Source organism: Pelophylax lessonae, assembly GCF_965119305.1.
Source record: "Pelophylax lessonae genome assembly, chromosome: 9".
Lineage (NCBI taxonomy): Eukaryota > Metazoa > Chordata > Amphibia > Anura > Ranidae > Pelophylax > Pelophylax lessonae.
Window position 1 is genome coordinate 136,094,657 of NC_138776.1, and position 25,576 is coordinate 136,120,232.

Below are 25,576 nucleotides of genomic sequence, written 5' to 3' on the forward strand. Positions count from 1 at the left end.
TTCCCCAGGTTCCTTTTTGTTGACTCCATCACTAATGGCACCCTCACTAACCAAGCCACAGGAGAAGTAAGGCCGGAGCAAGCAGCCTCAGCACCTAGTTTCATAAGTTTTACGTGGCCGATTGTAACAGATATTTAACTGCATACGAAAACAAAAACTATTATCCTGCTCTGCTAAACCTCTACACTTTGTTTTATAAATGTATTAGTAACCAACTACAAGCCATATCGTTACAATTCATGCTTGGCAATAATGCACCTGCAATAAAGATTTAAGAAAAAAAATAAAAAAAATTACTTTATTGCATCAGCACTGGAGGACTCTGCAACATTCATTATGGATGGGATACCAACCCGCTTGAACTTGATACCCTAGGAGAAAGCAAACAGAATCATGAGATTTTTGCAAGACACAAGAGTACTACAATAAGCTTGGAGAGGATGATAACACAACACTCCCATCCAAGTCCCTTTAATATAAAAATACACAAAGCTCAAACATTGGTGCCCCTTTTTTTTTTTTTTTTTTTTTTTTTTTTTTTTTTTTTTTTTTTAGATTTACATACCGTACTCCTCTCCACAATTTGAAGGTAATGTCTGTCTCTGGGTTCATAAAGAGAAATACAAATTCCTGTGCGCCCAGCTCTACCCGTACGTCCTGAACGATGGACGTATGAATCCGCTTCCTATAGACAGGACATGACAAGTTATAGCCCTAATATCTACAAGTTACATAAACAGTTATGCAATCAGCATTCCAGGTAAACCAATTAAAATAGCACAGTGATAATGGTTTAGGAATATTAGATTTACAAACCAGGTAGCTGAAGAGAACCCAATATGAATAAAGTAAAGCATACAAAGAGGGGTAGGGGTACAGAAAGCTAAATTGTTTGGAGCATGAACCGGCACCTGGAGGTGGTGAGATACTTTAAACGGACCAGGCTCACAACATAGGTAGTGGAGCCAGCCGGTAATATAAGAGAGCCTTGTAACCCAGGTGCAAGGGGAATGCAATGTAACATGTGAGCATATTTTATGATGGCTTGTGAGTTATATTTTAAATAAAAAGGGTTTTACACTATTTTCTGACAACGGAATCTTGGAGTGGATAAGTGGCAGTCCTGGATCTATTACCCACTGGAGACAAAACGCTTCAAGAACTTACTCTTCACAGAGGGGTTATGCTTATCTGGCGAGTTCTCTAGTGCGGTGGTGATGCACAGACAAGGATTAGAAACAGAGAAGGAATATTTTATGCAAGCAGCACTTTCATTAAGGAATAGCACCCATTTGGATTGTATACAGACAGAAGTGGAAAGGATTTGGACATTTAGCAATATCATTTATGCTTCGGCTTTTTGGAATTCATTTAAGAAAAACATTGAAGAGGATTTAAAAGGTTTTTTTTTTTTTTCCAGACTAATCAAGTAGAACATAAACAATGGATTTTTGATCATTTGAGTATTGAAAACAGTTTAATGCACAAAAGCACTTTAAAAACAAAAGTTGGAAAATATTTTGTTTGATGAATAGCACATATGTTGCACTAATAGAAGGGATAATTTTGAACTAGAATATGTGATCTAAAATTATAGGAAATAACTAAGTGCGATGTACTGAGATCTAAATAAAAAACATACAAAGTCTTACCCTTGGTGCAGAATATAACACAACTAGATCAACTTCTGGAATGTCTAGACCTCGAGCAGCAACATTTGTTGCAATAAGAATTTCAAATGATCCATTTCTAAAACCTTTCAAGATGACTTCACGCTCCTTTTGCTGAAGATCACCATGTAGAGCTTTGGCAGACTGCAAAAAAATATAGTTTGAAATTGGTTAAAACACTTTACTGATTTTTTTTTAAAGCGAAATTTGTGGTATAGATGTTTGTACATCATTACACTGGTCCAGCTTGGACCAATGTAAGTGTGTGTGTGTAACCATATCTGTGGGATTCCTCTGAAAATCACTGTAACAGGCACTGGACTCCACAGGCTTTAGAGTCTCATGCCAAAGCTAGTGGAGATCATAGTATAGTAGCTGTTTCTAAGATCGAGTTCCACCTGAACCTCCATACCTCCAATGTAAAAACAGTCATACCTGGAATTCATCTTTAGGTATGTTGTATTCTATAGCCTCCCCCCCCCCCCCCCAAGATATATGCATAATCATTATATGCCATGTTTATAGAAACAGAGAGCCCTTGGAAAAATCCTTGAAACTCACACCTATTAAATGTTAAAAGTTTGCATTCCCACCTCCCACTTAGATAAAGGTGTTTATGGGACACAAAAAATTCCTGTTGTAAAAAATAAAATGTGAAAAGAATACAGACCTGTTTCAATGAGCAGTTGGTTGATAACTCATGAGCTTCTAGTTTAGAGTCACAAAAAACGATGGTTCTCCCATGACTTCCACTATAAACTTGGACAACGTCACCAAGGACAGCTGCCTTCTGGAATCGGTTACACTCAATGGCCAAATGCTGCAAGAAAAAAAAAAAAAAAAAAAGTATTATTTCAGTTAGTCCCAGCTATCCATTTCACCGGGTACACCAAAGACGCTCTCAGTTTTAATAAGATAACAGGACTTTTATGAGAGGCATCCTCATTTTTTATTTTTGCTGGAGCTAGTTTTTTTTTTTGCAATGCACAATTAAAAGCAGTCCCCAAACCCACCAGCAATATCCAAAAGCCTTTTTGTTTTTTTACTCCTGTCTGCCTAAACTGTTGCCTAGGTGAAAAGGGCATGTCCTGCTCATGCACTCTCCTGGAATACCACATACCCCAGGACACTGATCCAGGGACACATAGTGGCCAGACAGAGGTCCTGGCAGAGCATCATTTGGGGCTGACTGCAAGAACCCAGAAGAGATAGCCAGCTCCTAATGACAAATGAAGGAAATATGGTGGTGCAGGAACTGGCCCATGGCAGTGGATCACAGCAGGACAATGCTGAACATGCTGGGCAGTTGAGTATATTATCTGATGAGAACCCAGCATTACATGCAAGAGGAAATTAAAAAGGGACTCAGCGTTCCATCCGAATTAGAAGATAGTTGTAAAATCGAGACCTGTTTAAAAACATGTCGTCTGATTCTTCCGCTTTTATTGATCTCTGTTTTACAGCCCCATGTTTTCTGAAGACTATTGCATTGTATGTTTTGTGATCCCTGTATTGTTTGTTTTCTTTGGCATACTTCTAAATTGAACAGCCCTGGTCAATGAAAGGATGACCGGTATCCTCCATGACCGAGTTCCTCAAGGTGTGGAGCCCCATGGTGGTCTTACGCTCTTCCAACTCTGCACCTGACCAGTTTGGGTATTCCTAATTTATCTCCTCTTCTGCCCTCGAGTCTAGGGAAACACTCTCTCTTGCTCTTTATTTTCCCCCTTGTTCTCGCTCCTTCCACTCTTTCCTTTCCCCCCCATTTGCAAGAAGGCAAACCCTAATCAGCCCCTAGGAAATATTGTGATTGTATTTCCTCCTTTGTATCTCAATAAAAAAAAAAAAAAAAGACTCAGTATTCAGTCATGCAGACAGAAAAGCACATCTATGCGTTACCAGAAATCATAACCATTCTCAGAATAGATATCATTAAACAATGTTCTACTAACCTCAACAGTGATGGCAGCCCTCTGACTACGGTGTCCAACAAGGTCAATTTTTGAGTACTCCTTTTTCATGTATTTTTTTGCAACATTGTACATCCATTCTGGGCATGTTGCAGAGAATAGAAGAGTCTGTGGATTCTGTTCAGGATCTGCAAGACAGAAGAGAAAACTTTGCAATCACATTTCTAAAACTAATTTAACGTTGTGGTTGGAATAAACAGATTAAGCTACAGTGGGGAAAATGTTTTTGATCCCCTGCAGATTTTGTAGGTTTGCCAACTTAATAAATGAAGGGTCTATACTTTTTATCATAGGTGTATTTCAAATGATAGAGACATAATGTCAACAGAAAAAACTAGAGAAAACACACGATACAAACAAATGTTGTAAATTGAGATGCAGTTCAGCGAGTAAAATAAGTATTTGATCACAAAGCAAAACATGACTTAGCACTTGCTGGAGAAAAACCTTGTTGGCAAGCAGAGGTAAGAGGTTTCTTGTAGTCGGTGACCAGGTTTGCACACATCTCAGGAGGGATTTTGGTCCACTCTTTACAGATCTTCTCCAAATCCTTAAGATTTCCTGGCTGTCACTAGGCAACTTGAAGTTTCAGCTCTCTCCATAAATTTTCTATAGGATTAATGTCTGGAGACTGGCTAGGCCACTCCATGACCTTAAAAGTGCTGCTTCGCGAGCCACTCCTTTGTTTTGGGTCATTATGCTGACCCATCTTCAGTGTTCTGGCTGAGGGAAGAAGGTTCTCATCCAAGATTTTTACAATACATGGCCCGTCCCTTGGCCCCTCAACGTGGCCAAGTCAGCCTGTACCTTTAGCAGAGAAACAGCCCCAAAGCATAATGTTTCCTCCTACGTGTTTGACTGTAGGATTAGTGTTCTTAGGGTCATAGTCAGCATTTTTCTTCCTCCAAACACGGCGAGTCGAGTTAATGCCAAAGAGCTCAATTTTGGTCTCATCTGATCTTCTAATCCGTCTTCGAATCATGTAGATGTTTATTAGCAAACTTCAGACGGGCCTGTACATGTGCCTTCTTGAGGGGGACCTTGCGGCCACTGCGGGATTTCAATCAGATGCGGTGTATTGTGTTGCCAATGGTTTGTTTGGCGGCTGTGGCCCCAACTGCCTTGAAATCATTCACAAGCTCCTCCCATGTAGTTCTGGAATGACCCCTCACTTTCCTCATGATCTATACCCAATGAGGGGAAATCTTGCATGGAGCTCCAGACTGAGGGCGATTGATGGTTATTTTGCATTTCTTCCATTTTCAAATATTCACTCCAACAGTTGTCTCTTTCTCACCAAGCATCTTGCTGATTATCTTGTAGCCCATTCCGGCCTTGTGCAGGTCTACAATCTTGTTCCTGATGTTCGACAGCTTTTTGGTCTTGCCCATGGGAAGAAAGATTCTGTGGACAGGTGTCTTATACACAAAGAGTTGTCGTTAGGAGCACCTTCTTTAAATTGACTAAACTGTGTACCACATGAGCACATACTGAAGCCAGTCTGTGGGAGCCAGAATTATTGTTGGTTGGTAGGGGATCAAATACTTGTTTTACTCACTGAACGGCAACTTAATTTATAACATTTGTATCATTGTTTTTTCCACCACTTGCCCTCCAGAAGATTTACCCCATTCCCTGAGAGGCCATGTGTTATTTTCAATTGACAATTGAGCGATCGTGCGATGCTGTACCCAAACAGTTTTTTCTTTCTCCCGCCACAAATACAGCTTTCTTTTGGTGGTATTTGATCACTGCTGCGTTTTTGTTTTGTTTTTTTGCGCTAGAAACTTAAATTATGAAAGAAAAAAAAAAAATCTAAAAAGGTCTTCAAATTTAGGCCAATATTTATTCTGCTACATATTTAGCGTACATTGACTGGTTTGCGCAAAAGTTATTGAGTCTATAAATTATGGGATATTATTTATTTTTTATAGTAGTAATGGCAGCAATCAGCGACTTCTAGTGGGATTGCAATATTGCAGCAGACAGGACACTGGCACGAATACAGTGATCAGTGCTAAAAATAATAGTGCCCATGCACAATGACACTGGCTCAGAAGGTCCGCAAGTGGTTAACTGCTTCCGGTCCGCACTATAGCCAAAGTACGGCTACAGCGCGGACTCCAATTTCCGGGAGGCCGTCTTTATACGGCCTCCCAGAGACAGGCTCCCCGCGCGCTCCCACGAGCGCTCATGGGGGAAAATCTGTGTCGGCCATGTCCCTTGGACACAGCCAATTACAGATCGTGGTGAATGGCCAATCACAACAGCCATTTACCACGTGATCGGACCATGCGATGAGAGATGATCTCATATGTAAACATATGAGATCATCTCTCATCGCCAGCTCTCCTTCCTCACACAGAGACTGCATGTGAGGAAGGAGCAGAGCCGATCAGCCGTTCAGGGACACAGAGGAACGTAATCAGGGCACTGATCACCAGTGCCCTGATTACACAAGGTAAATAAAATACACTAAGTTCCCACAATCAGTGCCTGCCCATCTAGGCACTGATGAGCACTGACTGGCAGCACTATGGGCACTGATGGTGCTGCCCATCAGTGCTCATCAGTGCCCATAAGTTCCACCTCATCAGTACCCATAAGTGCAGCCTCATCAGCGCACATCAGTGAAGGAGAAAAATGTATTTATTTTCAAAGTTTACTCGCAGAAAATAAGAAAAACGTTTTTTTTTTTCAAAATTTTCTGTCTTTTTTTTGTAAGAAATAAAAAACCCAGAGATAATTAAATACCACCAAAAGAAAGCTCCATTTGTGTGAAAAAAAAAATGATAAAAATTTCATATGGGTACAGTGTAGCAGGACAGCGCAATTGCCATTCAAAGCGTGAGAGCACTCAAAGCTGAAAATTGGCCTGGATAGGAAGGGGGTGAAAGTGCCCGGTAGGCAAGTGGTTAAAATACACAATTATAGACCCTTCATTTATTTGAAGTGGGCAAACTTACAAAATCTGCAGGGGATCAAATTATTTTCGCCACTGTTATGACAATTTTGACTTTCACAAGATTCATCCCAAATCCCTGCTGGTTTGTTTAAATTCTGCCACCATATTACTCCTATTGTCTGTTAGAACGCTTAGGATCTTCCTCTTTGGCATGCCCCACTTGTGCAAGCATTTGTTTACACAGTGATTTAATTGACTATGCAGTGTGTGGGTGGGCTTTGGGCTACTTGTTCTCAACTGAAAAGTAGCATGCACTATTAGCAAAGAATGAAGCTGTGACTCAAAAAGCAATATTTTTGTAACTAAACTTGGTTTTACAGAGTAAAGGCATTATATAAACGGCTATATGTGTGTGTCTGTGTAGTTTGTTCAAGCCATAAATAACATTAGGTGTTTTGTTTTGTTTTTTTACTCTAGAAGTGTATAAAGCTTTGAAATTCTAGAGAAATGCTTAAATAATGCATTATTTAACTAAACACATTAGATTTTAGTAGACTAAAATGTACTGGAGATTTAGTCAACTAAATACGACTAAAACAAAGACCCTTGCAGAAGACTAAAATGGGACTCAAACGCCATTTTAGTTCTAAGACTAAAACATCAAAATTAAAACTGGCCGGGTAACAGGTACATAGTTATTGAAATAGTAAAACAGGCAAGTAAGCGTTCTGGAAAAGTTTCCTTTTTTTACATCCATAATCTGTTTGACACTTACCAGATGAGTAACGGACAGATAAAATTTCTTCCACCTGTTCAGCAAACCCCATCTCTAACATCATATCCACCTCGTCTAGCACCACATGTTTTAGTGCAGTGAGGTTTAATTTATAATTCTGGATTAGGTCCCGTATGCGACCAGGTGTCCCAACGAGTATGTCAATTCCCGTTCTTATAGAAAGTACTGTTAAAGACAGGGAAGAGAGGTACATTAGTAATATACAAACCAGCACTTACCATTAATGTCCTATATTGTGCGCCTATTTAATCCAAAAAAAAAAAAAAAAACATCACTATTGTCATAAAATAGTGTGATACTTTATTATACATTGGTATACAGCTTGTATAACATTGTAAATTTGCTGTCCCCTCAAAATAGAACTCAACACACAGCTATTAATATGTCTAAACCACTGGCAACAAAAGTGAGTACACCCTTAAGTGAAAATGTCCAAATGGGGCCCAAAGCATCAATATTGTGTGTGGCCACAATTATTTTCCAGCACTGCCTTAACTCTTGGGCATGGAGTTCACCAGAGCTTCACAGGTTGCTACTGGAGTCCTCTTCTACTCCTCCATGATGACATGACAGAGCTAGTGGATGTTAGAGACCTTGCGCTCCTCCACCTTCCATTAGAGGATGCCCCACAGATGCTCAAAAGGGTTTAGGTCTGGAGACATGCTTGGTCAGCTTCTTTAGCAAGGCAGTGGTCGTCTTGGCGGTGTGTTTGGGGTCGTTATGTTGGAATACTGCCCTGCGGCCCAGTCTCCGAAGGGAGGGGGGATCATGCTCGGATATAGTATGTGTCAGTAAATGCTGGCATTCATGGTTCCCTCAATGAACTGTAGCTCCCCAGTGCTGGCAGCACTCATGCAGCCCCAGACCATGACACTCTCACCACCATGCTTGACTGTAGGCAAGACACACTTATCTTTGTACTCCTCACCCGGTTGCTGCCACACACGCTTGACACCATCTGAACCAAATAAGTTTATCTTGGTCTCATCAGACCACAGGACATGGTTCCAGTAACCCCTGTCCTTAGTCTGCTTGTCTACAGCAAACTGTTTGCGGGCTTTCTAGTGCATCATTTTTAGAAGTGGCTTCCTTCTGGGATGACAGCCATGCAGACCAATTTGATGCAGTGTGCAGCGTATGGTCTGTGCACTGACAGGCTGACCCCCCCTCTCCTTCAACCTCTGCAGCAATGCTAACATTACTTATATGTCTATTTGCCAAAGACAACCACTGGATATGACGCTGAGCATGTGCACTCAACTTCTTTAATGGAACATGGCGAGGCCTGTTCCGAGTGGAACCTGTCCAGTTAAACCGCTGTATGGTCTTGGCCACCATGCTGAAGCTCAGTTTCAGGGTCTTGGCAATCTTCTTATAGCCTAGGTCATCTTTATGTAGAGCAACAATTCTTGTTTTCAGATCCTCAGTTCTTTGCCATGAGGTGCCGTGTTGAACTTCAAGTGACAAGTATGAGTGAGAGCGATAACACCAAATTTAATACACCTGCTCCCCATTCGCACCTAAGACCATGTAACACTAACGAATCACATGACACCAGGGAGGGAAAATGGCTAATTGGGCCCAATTTGGACATTTTCACTTAGGGGTGTACTCACTTTTGTTGCCAGCGGTTTAGACATTAATGGCGTGTTGGGTTATTTTGAGGGGACAGCAAGTTTACACTGTTATACAAGCTGTACACTCACTATTTTACATTGTAGCAAAGCATGATTTCTTCAGGGCTGTCACATAAAGAGACATAATAAAATATTTACAAAAATGTGAGGAGGTGTACTTGTGAGATACTGTAACAAAAGGTTAGAATGGTGTATCAATCCCAGTGGACCTTTTACAGTATTAAAAAGACTTAATTAGACCCCAGTCACCAGCTCAAGAAAATGCAGCCAAGGCACATTCACACCTAGTTATTCGAAACCACTTTCTTTTTTGCACATTTTTTGTGTGACACGGATAGGGCAACCCATTGATTTCAATGGGAAGCTCTATACTCAAAAGTAGCTTAAGCAGCTTTTTGCCGTGTTTCGGTTAGCACGCTTTTTGCCACGTTTGTCACACACGGCATAAGGCTTGTCTACTTCATACATTTGGCGTGCCACTATCAAATGACATTGCAAGCACAATGCACTTTTTTGCGTATTGCAGGAACGTGTTGATGTGAACAGAGCATACAAACAGAAAAAAAAAAAATTCAATTTTTTTCTCCTTTCCGTTAAAGTTTTTTCACTGTCCTGCAAATGTTAGTTCCCTAGCACAGCCCCCTCCCATCTGCCACATCACAGTCTCCTCCTCTGGGAGCATTTTTAAATATGGTCTGTGATGGCCAAGGTCCTAGCTTCATAACCTAGTTGACTGGGAAGCAGCGAACGGGAATACTATAAAATGTCACTTGAGTAACAGCTCGGAGTCTGCCCACATGACATCCAGGATGGCAGGTAGCCAGTTGCAGGTTTTTGGAAGTCTACACATGGGAGGATTTTCCAGGTGTATAAAAAGCCTAAAGCATGCTCAAAGTGAAGTTCCACCCAAAAGTGGAACTTCCGCTTTAAGCACTCCTCACCCCCTTACATGCCACATTTGGCATGTAATTTTTTTTTTTTGGGTGGGGGTGGGGGGCGGCCTAATTTTGACAGGTAGCCCAGCTCCGACTTGAGTTGCCTAGGCAAACCGATCGGAAGTTCTACTCTTCCCGCTCCCTCTCTGCAATCTTCTGGTACAGGTCGCAGGCCCCAGAAGATTGCCCAGCCACTGAGGAGGCGCAGTGCGACTTGCACACCCAGCTATGAAGCCGCAAGCTGTCACAGCCAGGTGCCCACACTTGTGATGCCGGTGCCAGGGAGAGGAGAGAGAGGAGCAAGGCTTCCAGCAGCCACATCGCTGGATCGTGGGACAGGTCAGTGTGTGTTTAAAGTCAGCAGCTACACTTTTTGTAGCTGCTGACTTAATAAAAATGAGTGGAACTCTGCTTTAACAATCTTAAGGGAATAAGGTTTTTGAAAAGAATTGTCTGCTCTCGTTACCTCTATAAAACCATTTGCAAGGAAGTAATTAAATAAGATGGTGGGAATAGATGCATACAAGCACAGCTACAGTCACTGGTGGCACTCCAGGGGTGTTGAAATGTCAAAAAGGTAAATACTCACATTGCTGTTGATATGGACTTCCACCATAGAAGCAACAGGTCTTTAGCTTTTTAGATATGCTGCGAATTTCATTCATAATCTGAATCGCCAGCTCTCTAGTAGGAGTTAGGATCAGCACCTAAGTAAGAAGGATGTGAAAAACCACTTCAGTATACATAACACAGAAATAAGGACGACGACGCAACAGCAGCCAAACATCTTCCTAAAAAATGCCCCAATTAGACCACACCCAAGTAATATCTTTTTAGTGTAAACCTCCAAACAGGTATAGTGAGAATATAGATTAAAAAAATGCTAAGTCCAGAACTTACAGCATCCAAACACCAATAATCAGGATTTGTCCTTTTACTACTAACATGACACAGGGCAAACATTCCTTACTCGATTACTATTAAAAAATAAAAGCAAATTTCATACCCTCGGTGGGCGTCCTTGTGCCAGTGGCTCCTTTTCTTGGTTTAGCTTCTCAATTAAAGGAATGGCAAATGAGAAGGTTTTTCCAGTACCAGTACGAGCCTGGACAACAACATCTTTCCCACTGTAGGCAGTGTGGAAGGTTTTAGTTTGTATGGGGAACAGGTAAGCGACTCCTTTGGCTAGAAAATAGAAAAAAAAAAAAAAAATACCATTAAAATTAAAGTTACTAAAAAACAGCCCGAACATCAGAATTATTGCTTTTATTATGGTAAGACAGGGCCAACATTTTCACTTTATTATTCGGCTCAGAGAAAAACAAAACATCAAGGCTGTGATAGTTGTTCCTCCAGTCATATTTCTGGCATGCCGTGGAGGATTAAATGGGTTACTAAAGGCTCAATTTTTTTTTTTTCCCTTTCATTAAAAACATACATGTTACACTTACCAGCACTGTGCAAGGATTTTGCACAGAGCAGACCCGAGAAGAGGAGATCAGGCTGTTTTTTGTTTTTTTTTAAGCCTCTGAACATTGCTATATTTTATCCAATGTCTTCCTGTTTTAGAGTAGAATTTAGGGGCATAACAAAAAATCCTCCTCAACTTCTCCCCCCCCTCCATAAGACACACAGAAGAGGGCTTGGCCCCGCTCCCTCTTTACTGGCTGCGATTGACAGCAGTAGGTCTCAAACAATGAGGAAGCAGAGACCTGGAACAGCAGCCGCTCTTGGGCAAATTGCTGGATCGCGATCGCTGGATGGGCTTTGGGTAAGTATTAGGGGGGTGGGGGGAGAGAGCAGCATATTAATGGTTTTTTTACCTGCATGCATGTTTAAAAAAACAAAAAAAAAAACCTTTAGCCTTTACAGCCTCTTTAAGCAAACAAAATAGGCTGTCCTTACTCTGGGAACAGCTTTTATATGGATGTCAAATTTGCAATACAAAAGCAATATTAACAAAAAATCTCAGCTTTATGAAATAATTAGACCTAGAGTAGTTATAGGAGTAATAAATATTTGTGTGTCAAAAAAGTGTTATGAGGCTTCCATAACTGGACTTTGCATGGCAGAAAAACAGAAGAAAACATACATTTCTGTTGTTACAATGACTGATAGTTTTTGCTCTGCACAAACTTACGCAAACCTGAATGTAAAACTTCCTTCCCTTGACAGCATACTAACTCATACCAAGGTCATGAGATAAAATAACACTGATTAAATGGATAAGCTTACAGGATTAGCAAACAGACTGAACTCAAGCCTGAAAGCCACAGCGCAAAGGAGGTCAAGGGGGAACTACTGGGCTGACCAGCTTATCCTCCCTGCAGTGCTTGGCTGTGATCTGGCAGTGGATAGAAACATTAAATTGGTATTTCTCTAGAGAAAATAAAAATAAAAAAAAGAAAGCAGCTCGCTACGGGGACACCAGATCTGAAATGCTGCTCTGTGTCCATTCAGACATGGAGAAAACAGAAGGGTGTAGCCGCTCAGGTGTGTGTCCGGAACCTGGTGCAGGTCGGATCCGTAATCCAGAAGCATGCAAAGTAAGAGGAAGTATGACCGCACTCTGGTTAGTAGTATTTTTCAAATCAAAAAGTGTTTCCTTTATTCTTCAAGTAAGATCAAATAAAGACAGACAGTGTACAAGCAGATGTATAGGTTCCATTCGGACATGGAGCCTTTTTGGCTTACTGACTTTGATACTACTGTCTCAGCCAATAAGGGAGGAGAGTTCCCAGACAGCCAAGGCTCTTGTGCAGCATTGCTGGATCAAGATGGGGCTCAGGGAAGTATTAGCTGAGGGGGGCGGCTGCACACAGAAGGTTTTTTTTTTTATATCTTAATGCAATAAAAAAAAAAAAAAAACCTTCTCCTTTTTGACTCACTTTAAGATTCAGTACTTTAAGCCCCTGTCCTAAAACAAAAGTGCATACATGGAAAATGTTCTGTTCTGAGCACTTATTCTGGGCAGTGACTCGAGGAGGCTGGTTCTCCAAAGGAGTTGAGAATCTTCACATGATAAAATAGTGTAAAAAGTCATGTCATTGTCAAGTCAAGTAAAAACAAAAATGTCAAGTCATGTAAAAAGCAAATCCCTTTTTACTTATTTCATTTGCACATGATTGGATAACTGGATTGAATATTTACACAACTGTGTGAAGATTCTCCTAGTCCTTAAGTAAAATCAGCTCAAGTGTATTGAAGACTGTGGATCAAGATTAAAAAAAAAAAAAAAAAAAAAAAAACACACTTAGGCAAACAACAATTTCCAGGAGGGTGGACAATAGCAGTCTCTATTATTCACATTAAAAGGTTACCATCCTAAGATGATATATTTTGCAAACTTCCATTTTGCCAGCGTATGCAAATGTGATACCTAATCATCCTCTGTGGAAGCTGTAAATCACTGTAGTAGCCTGAACTACTACAGTGATGATGCGATCTTCCAGGTGCTGTGCTGAGTAGCTGCCCTTCTGCATAGTAACCACAGGGGGTCACTTGCTCAGCACTGCTGCCATTCAGAAGGGGCTGCAATTTTCTCAAGGAATGCAAGAACAATCTTAGTAAGCGCAAAAAAGTAAACATGCAAAAGTGGTGAATCTTAAAGAATTCTTGAGCCGGAATGACTGAGGAAAATATATTCTTCTTGTCCACAGAACTTAGATGGTGACTGGGCATCAGATTACACTTTCTTCACAGCACTCGTGTACTGTTTCCGCACCAACAGATATGAGCAAATGACTATCAAGGGTGAATGGTATTTGAAAATCGAAATCACAAATTAATTTTTTTACCTTGTAGATTAGCAACAGTTTCTTTGGAAATAGGAAATTTAGAAAAATCACCCTCAATTTTCTCCAAGTTAATTTCCTGAAAGATAAAACAAAAAGTAAACACAAACAAGCTTGCATTAATTTTTTGTTCTACTAAATAGTATATATCATATTCTGCAATGTTTTGTGAGACATTTCACATACCTCTTCCTCCGTTTTAGATTCCTCGGTTTTAGATTCCTCATTGAGCCCATTTATTTCAGGCTCAATTTTTCTTTTCTTAGCTGCAGGAACGTCACTGTCTTCATTGTCAACATCTTCCTTTACTTTCTTTGAATGTTTCTTTGCTTTCGTTTTTTTGCCACTCTAGTATGGAAAAAAAGACTGAATTATACAAAATGATACTTTTCCGAGTGACCGGCTTGCAATCCCTAGCCAAGGCGGCAGACATTATGGGAGATTTACTAAAACTTGTGCATAGCAGCCAATCAGCTTCTAGGTTTTGTTGTCAAAACTTAACTGAACAAGCTGAAGTTAGAAGCCGATTGGTGCACCAGATTCTTTAACAGTTTTAGTAAATCTCCCCCATTGTGTGCTTTTTCGGTTTTTATATGTTCATTATGTTTAAGAAAACAAAGCTAAAAACACAAATAACCACCAATGTTATTCCTTCATAACCAGACTGTATAGGGGCATTTGTATCCTCAGGAAATCTGGTGAGAAGGTTTTATCAAACTAAGAGTCAGTACAACAATTCAACTATTCACCATCAGGAAAAAAAGCCCATTTCCAGGTTTGCCTGTGTAGCAAAAGGTGTTACCCTCTTCACTTATACTTGTCAAAACCTTGGACCTGGAAACGTAGAGTAACAGTCTCTCAGTCTATAACAGGTACAGCAACTTTGATGAACGTTTACACACTCAAACTTTTTAAAAACTACAAGCATACTACTTGCTATGCCAAAATACTTCCTCCCTTATGTGGGATGTGATAAGCGACTTTCAGAAAGTAAAAAAATAAAATTGCACTTCAGTCAAACTGGAATATTAAAGTGGAATAAATAAAAACAGGTTATACTTACCTGCTCTGTGCAATGTTTTGCACAGAGCAGCCCCGATCCTCTGTTTCTTGGGTCCCCCATAGCAAGCCGTTTGCTACGGGGGCACTTGTGCATGGTCTCTCCCATAGGACATACAAAGCAGGGTTTGGCCAAGCCCCCTACTGTGAATGACAGCAGTAGGAGCCAATGACTCCCACTGCTGTGTCAGAGCCAATAAGGAGGCAGAGAGCAGCTGTTTGTCGCTGAATTGAGATCGGGCTCAGGCAAGTATTTTGGGGGGCTGGAGAGGGAAGCTGCATACTAAAGGTTTTTTACCTTCATGCATAGAAGGCATAAATGTAAAAAACCTTCAGCGTTTAGAATCACTTTAGGAACATTCATACAACAAAATGTCCCCTCCCCTTTATCCCCTTGCCATCTATGAATGGGTAATACCAAGTCTGTAATTATGCAGAAAGTGATTTGTCATATTCACCCATTAAAAAGTCTCTGGAGACATCCAGACCAGGGCCAAGACTCATATACTCTACACCAGACTTTTAAAAGATACATGGGAACTAGAGCTGCACGATTCTTGATAAAATGAGAATAAAGATTTTTTTGCTTAAAATAAAGATCACGATTCTCAGGCGTAATATCAGCTTTCATATTATACAAAAAAATTCGGCTAACTTTACTGTTTCGTTTTTTTTTTTTTAATTAATTGAAGTGTATTTTTTTCCAAAAAATTGCATTTGAAAAACCGCTGCCCAAATACAGTGACAAAAAATATTGCAACAAACGCCATATGATTCTCTAGGGTCTCTGCTAAAAAAAAAAAAAAAAAAAACAACATTTTGGGGGTTCTAAGTAATTTTATAGCAAAAAATACTAATTTTCAACTTGTAAGCAACAAGTGGCAGAAAAAGGCTTAGTCTTTAAGTGGTTAAACTGACCTCATTTACAGACAGATGTGCATCCCTTTGATCTAAGAACATAATGATACAATGCTTCTCTTTACCTATCAGCACTGAGCAATGTTGTGATAAACTTTGCAGGATTTTTTATTTTTCTCTCTGACAGCTGTGAGCAGAGTGCGGATGATAATGGATATGCCAGATTAAGATTGTTGGGGGGGGGGGGGGGGGGGGGGGTGTTGAATCGTGATCGCCATTTTTTTATTGATTGATCGTGCAGCTCTAATGGGAACATGTGCTCTGAAACCTATTACCTGCCATTTTCCATTTTTACGCAACTATACGAGATCCCTCAGTTACCCGTTTTTTCCATACCAACAGACCAATCCGGTTGTAATCATTATTGTTCTCTTTTTGAATAAATTTTCTATATATAAAAAATTTGTCTGTCTAAATATGAATTATTACTGCTAACGAATGGTATTAAACCTGAACTCTGGGAGATAGAGATATAGAGTTATTTTACCTGTCAAAGGATTTTTATTCTTTCAATCCAGTTGAGATATTTGCAAAGCCCTGCAAGACAGCACAGCCAGCTGAGAATATGACTTTGCTGTAGTTAGAAGATTAAGGGCATTTTTCAAACATTGCACTTATCCTGTAAGCAGCACAGCAAGATCATTCATTTGCCCTGCCTGTTACTGGACAATGAAGGAGAAGCAGCAGTGATAATCTCATCTCTTTGCTCCCTCCACCTGTTATGCTCTTGGTCAGCACAAGTGCACTCCAGGATGCCCAACTGGTTCTCTTCCCTCTCCATGTCTGAGCTCTGCTGTATAGAGGTGTAAAGCCTGAAACCAAGTCAAATTTAGCTACTGAAAAATGTTTGCATTTAACACTTTAAAGGTTAAATAACGGCATTATTTTATGTTTTTCTTATACATGTCTGGAGTTCAGCATCAAAGTCTGAATGTCACTCTCAGAGAGGAGACAGCACAGAACATCGGATATGATGCTGTGAATATCAGAGAAGAAAACATACTAAATTGATACATAGAGGAAACATTTATTACTTTTTCTCCATTGATCTCAGGTTCAGCTTCATCTTGCTGTGTTTCAGATTCTTCCACATCCTTTTTTTGTTTTTTCTTCTTTTTTGCTTTCTTTGGTGTTGGAGCTTCTGAGTTGTCCAGCTCCTCACTACACTGCTCAGCTGCTTCAAAAGAACTCTCATTTTCCGCAAGCTTCTTCTTTTTCTTCTTCAGTTTCGGTGTCTTCTGTCATGTGGAGAAATATTCACAATTTAGCTGAAGGCTTACAATATTTACACAGGGTTCATACACATTTTCACCAATAAAATTCCATGACTTTTCCATGACTTCACGTAAATATTCATGACCTAATGTTTCATGAAATGTCTATGTATACATGTTAAATAAGAAGAAAATCCATGTCACACCCAGCATATTTTTACTAAAATAAATGACAATCTTTGTAGTGTACAGTACCTCTGCAGTAAGGGCTCTTTCACACGGGCAGTCCGATCAGATCCGCCTGTCAGTTTTTTAGGCGGATCTGATCGGATCCTCCATGCAGCTCTATGGGGCAGCGGGTGTCAGCGGAGACACCTCCGCTGACACCCGCTGCCATCCGCATCCGATCCTGTGCTGAAATCTGGATGGATGGAAACCCTATTTTTCCATCCGTTCAGTAATCGGAGCGGAGCGGATCTGATGAGAGCGGACAAGCGGTCCGCTCTCCTCTGATCCCCCATAGAGGGCAGCGGGTGCTGAGACACCTCCCTCTCCGCTCTGACAGAGCTGTCATCCGCCCGGCTCAGCGGGGATCGCGGATCGATCCCCGCTGAGCAACACGGATCCGCCTGCGGAGGCGGACCGTGTGAAAGAGCCCTTAGGGTTTCGTTTCTGGATACAGCGTGACTCAAAATGGTCCCTTGTTTTACAGTGGATAAGATGGAAGCACCGCTGCCGCAGCTGGGAGCCGGTGTCACTTCAGGCGCACGGGTGAAAAAGCCAGCGATCAGATTGGAAGCTGTCAAGCACGCAGCTGCAGACTGGTGCTTTGCACCTTTAGCGTGGCTAGACAGCGCTGCCTCTCCCATGTTCGAAATGTCAAACGTTTTACGACCCACACTGTACATTTAGCGGACATGATACAGGAGGTGGTCAGAGGCTGCGGACATGATACAGGAGGTGGTCAGAGGCTGCGGACATGATACAGGAGGTGGTCAGAGGCTGCGGACATGATACAGGAGGTGGTCAGAGGCTGCGGACATGATACAGGAGGTGGTCAGAGGCTGCGGACATGATACAGGAGGTGGTCAGAGGCTGCGGACATGATACAGGAGGTGGTCAGAGGCTGCGGACATGATACAGGAGGTGGTCAGAGGCTGCGGACATGATACAGGAGGTGGTCAGAGGCTGCGGACACGATACAGGAGGTGGTCAGAGGCTGCGGACACGATACAGGAGGTGGTCAGAGGCTGCGGACACGATACAGGAGGTGGTCAGAGGCTGCGGACACGATACAGGAGGTGGTCAGAGGCTGCGGACACGATACAGGAGGTGGTCAGAGGCTGCGGACATGATACAGGTGGTGGTCAGAGGCTGCGGACATGATACAGGAGGTGGTCAGAGGCTGCGAACATGATACAAGAGAAGGTCAGAGACTACAGACATGATAGAGGATAGAAGAGCACAGGGGAAGCAGAAAGCACTGGAGGAGCTGAAGGGCACGGGGGGGGGGGGGGAGGGGGGACTGGAAAGCATTGCAGGGGGGTTGGAAGGCGCGCAAAACGGTTACCGCCCCCTTCCGCATCATCATCACGTTCATGCGGCCGGCCCGCCCTCCAGTGACGCTTCCGCTGCCTCATTGGTTGATAATCTCCCGGCTGTTACTGCTGCTGCTAGTCAGTCACAGTGTCTCCAGGCAAACTGCGGTCGGCCCTCCCCGCTGCCTGATTGGGTCATCTCTTCGGCTGCTGCTGGCCAATGACAGCACGCGCATACCGCGGACCCGGAAGGACGCTAATACAGCGAAATGTAAATACAGTATGTGGCAATATAATTATAACATAATTAAAATAATTAAGCATCTGCTTCCCGCTCCTCCACAGTAATTTAATTCCATGACTTTTCCAAAACCTAGTGTATTTCCTAATTTTCCATGACCTTTCCAGGCCTGGAAAGTGTCATCTAAAAATTCCAAAACTTTTCCAGGATTTCCATGACCGTATGAACCCTGTTTACAATACCTGAGATACATAGGATCAAACAAGTACCTGATCATTGTTGTTTGAATCTTCGCTCACCAAGCCGTTGAGTTCGGTTGCTTGCTCAAAATCAAGTTCTTCTGTGTCCCCATTTTGGATTTTCCTCTTGATCTTCTTGGGTGTGGGAGTTTTAGAGTTTTTCTGAAAATAATAGAAGACTGGGTCAAGGAAACACCACTAAACCTGAATAATTATCTACGATGACTTATAGTAGAAAACGCAATACAAAAGGCAATGTGGTATATAGAAAAGAAGAACAAACTTGGAAAGTAAATTTAGGGATTTAAAAACCAACTCCAGCTTTCCACTGCAAAACTCATGATTTTCAGATAAGTACAGGCATATTTTTTTCTTCACCCCAACTGCACCCTAATCTTTACCTTAATTACCTATTTCATGATTCAGGTGTACTTCTGATAATGCTAGATGTCTAGCTTCAAGCGGTTTTTTAAACGGACCCTTGATAAACATGCTGTAAACGTGTGTCAGAATTCCTTAAAGTGATTGTAAAACCACTACATCATAAACATACAATCCCCCATTAGGTAACAATATGTGCCCCAGTGTATGTACTTTATAAAAAAAAATGCCAATTTCCACCTCATTTCAGAGCGCCTCTTGGCACTCACGTGACTGCATACCTCTCCTCCTTTTCCGGGCTGACAACTATAGCGGGAGGGGCCAAGAACTCCTGCTTACGTCAGTCGGGAGATCAGCGGGCGGTTACTTGAGCACCGAGAGGCTCTCTTTTAAAAAAAAAAAAAAAAAATGTGGATTTCTGCCTTTTTTCAAAGCACAGCCACTGGGAGAACGACGATGGAGGAGAGCTGCAGATGATGGAAGCATGTAAACAGAACACGGTGTCAGGGTTCAGCAGCCATGATTAACTTGTAGTCAGTTTACGGGGGACAGAACCAGGCAGGATCAGCCAGGTTTTATATATGATACAGAGGCGTAACTAGAACCTTCAGGGCCCCGGTGCAAGAAACCATGAAGGGCCCCCCCGGACCCCTGGCCGGGGCCCTTCCCTTCAAGCCCCGGGCTCTTCCCACTGATCCTGGGGCCCTTTACTCCGCTTGCGGGGCCCTTTATTGCGGTCCCACAGCGCGTCCCTTTCACAAGTTTTGCATTGGGCCCCCCTTCCTGCCATCTTGGGGCCTCCCCACGGTGGTGGAATGCCAGGGCCCGGTTGCAAGTGTGACCTTTGCGATCCTGAAAGTTCACCCACTGGTGTCAGTAGTTTTTATTTTTTGGTATTTTAATTGTATTATTTTTTATCATTTTATTTAATTTTTTTACAATGTCACTGACTATGACTCTGCCCATTTAGAGAAGCAAGGAGCTGGTAAATTACATATTTACCGACCCCTTCCTGGTTCTCTATTGTTACACATCTCCTGCAGCAGCCGGCAGGAAAGGGGAGGGATCACAGTGGGGGGGGGGGGGGGGGCCAGGGGAGCACACAGGGGCCCAGACAGCAGAACACAAGTGAACTGGATAGGAGGAGTGGCGGGGGTAGCATACAGAGGATCCAATCTCCTCCATTTTCTTTCTGCAGCTACAGGAGGAAAAAGGAGGACAGTGATTTCTCTACATGCTGCCCCCGCCTCCCCTCCTATCCAATGCTGGGCCCCCTGGAGCATTGGGCCCGGTTGCAATCGCAACCCCTGCAACCCCTGTAGTTACGCCCCTGATATGATAAAAAGGGGCCAAATTACACACACAAGCACTATGCTGTTTTGCATGCTTTACCTAGTTGACGCCCGCGCTACAGCCGAATGACGGCTACAGCGCGGACCTAAATTCCCGGGAGGGCGTACATTGACGTCCTCTCGGCAACTAGCAGCCTGCGTGCTCTGTGATCGGCGAGTCCATGAGACTAGCCTGATTACAGATTGGATTGAGGGGGCGATCCAGCCCCCCTTACCACGTGATCAGTTGTCAGCCAATGTCAGCTGATTATGTAAAGTAAACAGCAGCCGGCGATCAGCTGTTTTTTTTTTTTTCTCCTCACACTGTCAGTGTGAGGAAAAAAAAAAAAAAAAAAAATCGATCACTGGCTGCTGTCAGAGGGATACCGGTCCCGAAACGGAGAGGGATTATTTGTGCCCCCAGTACCACCTACCAGTGCCACCCATCATAAGTGTCACCCACCAGTGCAGCCTATCAGTGCCGCCTCATCAGCGCACATCAATGAAGAAAAAAAATTACCTGTTTGCAAAATTTTATAACAAACTATAAAAACTGTCTTGTTTTTTTCAAAATGTTTTTTTGTTTGTTCAGCAAAAAATAAAACCCCCAGTAGTGATTAAATACCACCAATAGAAAGCTCTATTTGTTTGTAAAAAATGATTAAAAGGTCATTTAGGTAGTGTTGCATGACTGCGCAATTGTCATTCAAATTGTGACAGCACTGGAAGCTGAAAATTGGCCTGGAGGGGGGGTATAAGTGCCTATTAGGCAAGTGGTTAAAGGGATGGGAGGGGTTACAAACACTAACTCTTAGGCCCCTTTCACACAGGCGGACCGTTCAGATCCACCTGTTCGTTTTTTTGGCGGATCTGAACGGTCCACCCATGCATTCCTATGGGGCATCGGATGTCAGCGGAGACATGTCCACTGACATCCGACCCATCAAATCTGGACGGATGGAAACCCTTTTTTCCATTCGTCCAGCGGATCGGATTGGATGAGAACGGACCGACGGTCCGTTCCCATTCGATTTCCCCCATAGAGATGCATGGGGAACTGACAGCTGTGTCTCCCCCGGTTATGAGTAAGCGGCTGTGTGCGCCGTGAAACGCGTTAACCCTGGATACCTGTTCCCTGCACTGTCTGTTCATATTTGATTTGAAGAATAAAAAGTATTCCTTTACTTTCATCTACCTGAGTGCGGTTCCACTATTTCCTTGCACTTCATCCGGATGACTGGTCTCACCAGCACCAGGTTGGACTGATATACCTGAGCTGCTTTGTTTCTCTCATTTCCAGCTGTGTCTCCGCACACAGCACAGAAACACAGCTGTCGTCCTGCTGCTCGATTCCCCGCTGAGAAAAACGGAATCCGTCCGACAGACGGATAGTGTGAAAGGGGCCTAATTGTTGCAGGTAAGTGAAACAGAAAGGGGTGAAGCCAAATCCTCAGCATGAGTCAGTGAAACAACATTCTCATAGAGGTCAGCAATGGCAACCTGAATAAACCTCATGACAGGTATGCATCAAAAGGGAGCCTGCCACCAAAAAAAAAAAAAAAAAAACACCACACCTTTTTTTTTTTTTATTGGGAATATTTTATAGCAGAATGTAAAAAAAAAAAAATATTTTTCCCACAATGGTCGCTTTTTTTGTTTATAGCACAAAAAATAAAAACCGCAGGTGATAAAATACCACTAAAATAAAGCTCCATATGTGGGGAAAAAAGGACATCCAATTTTATTTGGGTACAGCATCGCACGACCGCGCAATTGTCTGTTAAAGTAAGGCAGTGCCGTATCGCAAAACATGGCCTGCTCATTAAGGGGGTAAAACCTTCTGGTCCTTAAGTGGTGTTAAACTATATCTAAAGGCAACAATTTTTTTTGTTTAAGTTTTGGATAAAGCGGAGACGGATTAGTCACCCGTCAGGTCTTTATTACCATCTGTGCTCCCGTTAGGGAGATTCACCCTCTCTATTTGTCCTGTTTATTATTAAAAGAAAAACTCAAATTCTGGGTTGTTACTAGAACAGGAATTGCAGGGAAACCATAAAATAGGAGCCCTAAGTAGTGACAACCTGGGATTCCCTAACTTTGGTGGATTGTACCTCACTTCCTGTTTCAGCCATGGGACGGGAAGTGAAAGTAAATTTCAACAATGGTACACGGATAGCAAGAAGAAAAAAAAAAAATGGTTGATGTACTTTATTTTTCTATATGGTGGCGGGGGGGTCACATGATTTCCCACTGCTTACCAAAACTGGTGGGCACGCTCACTGTATTAAGGCTCGGTTCACACTACGTCGCTCCCACTTAGGGGGCGACCTGTGAAGTCGCGTGCACCGCGACTTAGGCACGACTTGCACGGACTTCACATAATGAATGTCTATGCAAGTCGCTCCGAGGTCGCCCCGAAGTAGTACAGGACCCTTTTTCTAAGTCGGGGCGACTTGTGTCGCTCCTATTAGAACGGCTCCTGTACTACACAATGGCTGACAAGTCGCGGTCCAAGTCGGACTAGTGTGAATGCGGTCTAAGTGCTGCGAGTGGCTGCTCAATCTGCTCAGTATTGATTGGCTCAGGCGTGTTTGGGATCGTAGTCCCAACCCAACTGAGCAATCCCACCAGGAAGCCGACACTGCACACCACCACTCATATGCAGTTTCTGGTCCGCAGTTGCACTGACCTGGAACTGCCTGTGATTAGCGGTGACAAGTAGGGCTGGGCGATAAAACGATACCGATATGTATCGCGATAGTCAGGGGATCGATAGCAATACAAGACTTTGAACGATAAAGTCCGCTCCGACGGGTTTAAGCTTTAAAAATGGCGCCGCCCGTCGCATACATGTCACCGCGCACGCGCCGCTGCCGCTCGGGAGAGGCCGGGAATAGCCGAAGTTACACGAGCGGCGGCGGCGCGTGCGCAATGACGTGGCGGCGCCATTTTTAAAATGAAGGCGCCTCTGGAACAGGTAAGTGAAACAGCTTCACTACCTGCCATTATGCAGGGCTGCGGGCACACTACAAGGGATGCAGTGCTGCGGGCATGGTCTACCTGTACCATGCCCACAGCACTGCATCTCCTGTAGTATGCCCACAACCCCGGATTCTCCTGCACCATGCCAGTGCCCTGCATTCTCCTGCACCATGCCAGTGCCCTGCATTCTCCTGCACCATGCCAGTGCCCTGCATTCTCCTGCACCATGCCAGTACCCTGCATTCTCCTGCACCATGCCAGTCACCCTGCATTCTCCTGTACCATGCCCGCTGGCCGCCCTGCATTCTCACCCTAGGGTCCTTATTTTAAATGGGTAATAAAAAATATCAATAATTATCGATATCGACCGATATGAAACACTGATATCGTGATACAGTTTTCAGCCATATCGCCCAGCCCTAGTGACAAGTGTCAGCTTCCTGGTGGGGGGGGGGGGGGGGGAAATCGGGCAGGTGGGTTGAGACTACGATCCTGAACACGCCAGAGCCCATCCTTACTGCTCAGCTCTTTACCGCCAGGGTATAGCAGCTTTATCCTGGGGGTAGGCGGGGTCTACCCGTGACTTTGTGTGAAGTCGCTATCTGCATATTTAAAGCGGTACCAATGGCTCTATGTAATACAATGCACAGAATCCACTGATCATCCCACAGGATGACCTTCCTATACAAATACTACAGTGACCTACTGACCACACGGAACACTGATCACTCCTAGCAGGAGATCGGCCTCCGTCATCTGTGTAAATTATGTCCCTGTGGAACTACAAGTTCCAGTATTGCCCTTCCATGTATGATTGGTGATTCTGGGCCCCCATACACAGCCCATCTGTGACTGCGGTCAGCGATCACACGTGTCTACACAGCGCTGTTTACATGCTGCACCCCTCCCCTCCCCCTCTCTCTAGGCCGTGCTCTGATATAAGTAACACAAGGCACCCCCACACCTCGCCCGTCAACTCCCACCTTATTCTTGCCGACTCCGTTCTCCATTTCTTCGTTTAGAATTATCCCGGGCATCGATGGGCTGCTCTAAAAGTCTCGCACCCGACAGACTGGGGATCAACAGCTGGCCACGCTACGAGAGGCAGCGTGAAAAGGGAAGAGGAAGTGACGTCATCGCCTACTTCCAACTCCGAGTGATGGTCTGTGGCTGCTACAGGCCGTGCTGTGCCATTCCACGTGTGGCCTGCAGGTGTCACTGGAGCACGTGTGTGCGTGGTACATGAGTATAGCATCTCTATGGCTTCCTGTACACTGGCCCTGGAATGCATAAACACTGGTGCAGGAAACATTTTGGAGTGGAAAAGCATGCACACACATTTATTTACCTGTCTAGAGCAGGGCCCTCTAATTCCTGCTGTATTGAATTGTATTGCCTTCCCTCATATTGTAAAGCGCTGTGCAAACTTTTGGCGCTATATAAATCCTGTATAATAATAATAATACCTTGTACTTGCATTTGGAACGCACGTGAGCCACTTTAGCAAAATCTGCCTGCGCCATAGTCTGTGTACGCCAAAAAATGAGCTGGACTAAGCCTGGGTTCTCACTGGTGCATGCGGAACACCACATAGGAATCGCACCACATTCCTGTGCACATTACACACGAGTGTGTGTGGTGCCATTTGAGCCATACATTTTGTATGGCACCTCACCCACACAAAAAAGGTGCATGCGCTTTTTTTTTTGCCGAACTGGAATCGCTTTGCATGGGTGTTCACCCCTATGTAATCCGATTTTGCCAATCGCACTGCGTTTTTCAAACCATTTTTGGGGTTTCGTTAATTTAACATTGACACCCTCAGCGGCTCACATGAACAGAGTGGGGTTGTGATGCAGTGCAGGAAAAGCACAGGAATTGCTGCAAATCCCACACCGCATCAGTGTGAACCAGGGCTTAAAAGAGAAGTGTGATCTTGATTGGTTATACTCCTCTTCTGAGTCAC

The 25,576-nt window shown here is 43.3% G+C and overlaps 1 protein-coding gene across 1 annotated transcript in view; it reads right to left on the minus strand.

The window, feature by feature from the left end:
- The window catches only part of LOC309563187 (nucleolar RNA helicase 2-B-like), a 35,871-nt gene extending 11,131 nt beyond the window's left edge, over window positions 1-24,740 (minus strand). Inside the window, exons 1-13 of the mRNA XM_082267523.1 lie at window positions 24,594-24,740; window positions 18,947-19,078; window positions 16,719-16,922; window positions 13,894-14,055; window positions 13,711-13,786; window positions 10,920-11,098; window positions 10,503-10,620; window positions 7,321-7,506; window positions 3,623-3,768; window positions 2,341-2,490; window positions 1,653-1,814; window positions 566-685; window positions 298-371 (exon numbers count right to left, since the gene is read on the minus strand). Of these exons, the coding sequence (XP_082123649.1) occupies window positions 298-371; window positions 566-685; window positions 1,653-1,814; window positions 2,341-2,490; window positions 3,623-3,768; window positions 7,321-7,506; window positions 10,503-10,620; window positions 10,920-11,098; window positions 13,711-13,786; window positions 13,894-14,055; window positions 16,719-16,922; window positions 18,947-19,078; window positions 24,594-24,647 (1,763 nt within the window). The 5' untranslated portion in view covers window positions 24,648-24,740. The remainder of the gene's footprint in view (window positions 1-297; window positions 372-565; window positions 686-1,652; window positions 1,815-2,340; window positions 2,491-3,622; window positions 3,769-7,320; window positions 7,507-10,502; window positions 10,621-10,919; window positions 11,099-13,710; window positions 13,787-13,893; window positions 14,056-16,718; window positions 16,923-18,946; window positions 19,079-24,593) is intronic.
- Window positions 24,741-25,576: the final 836 nt, after the last annotated feature.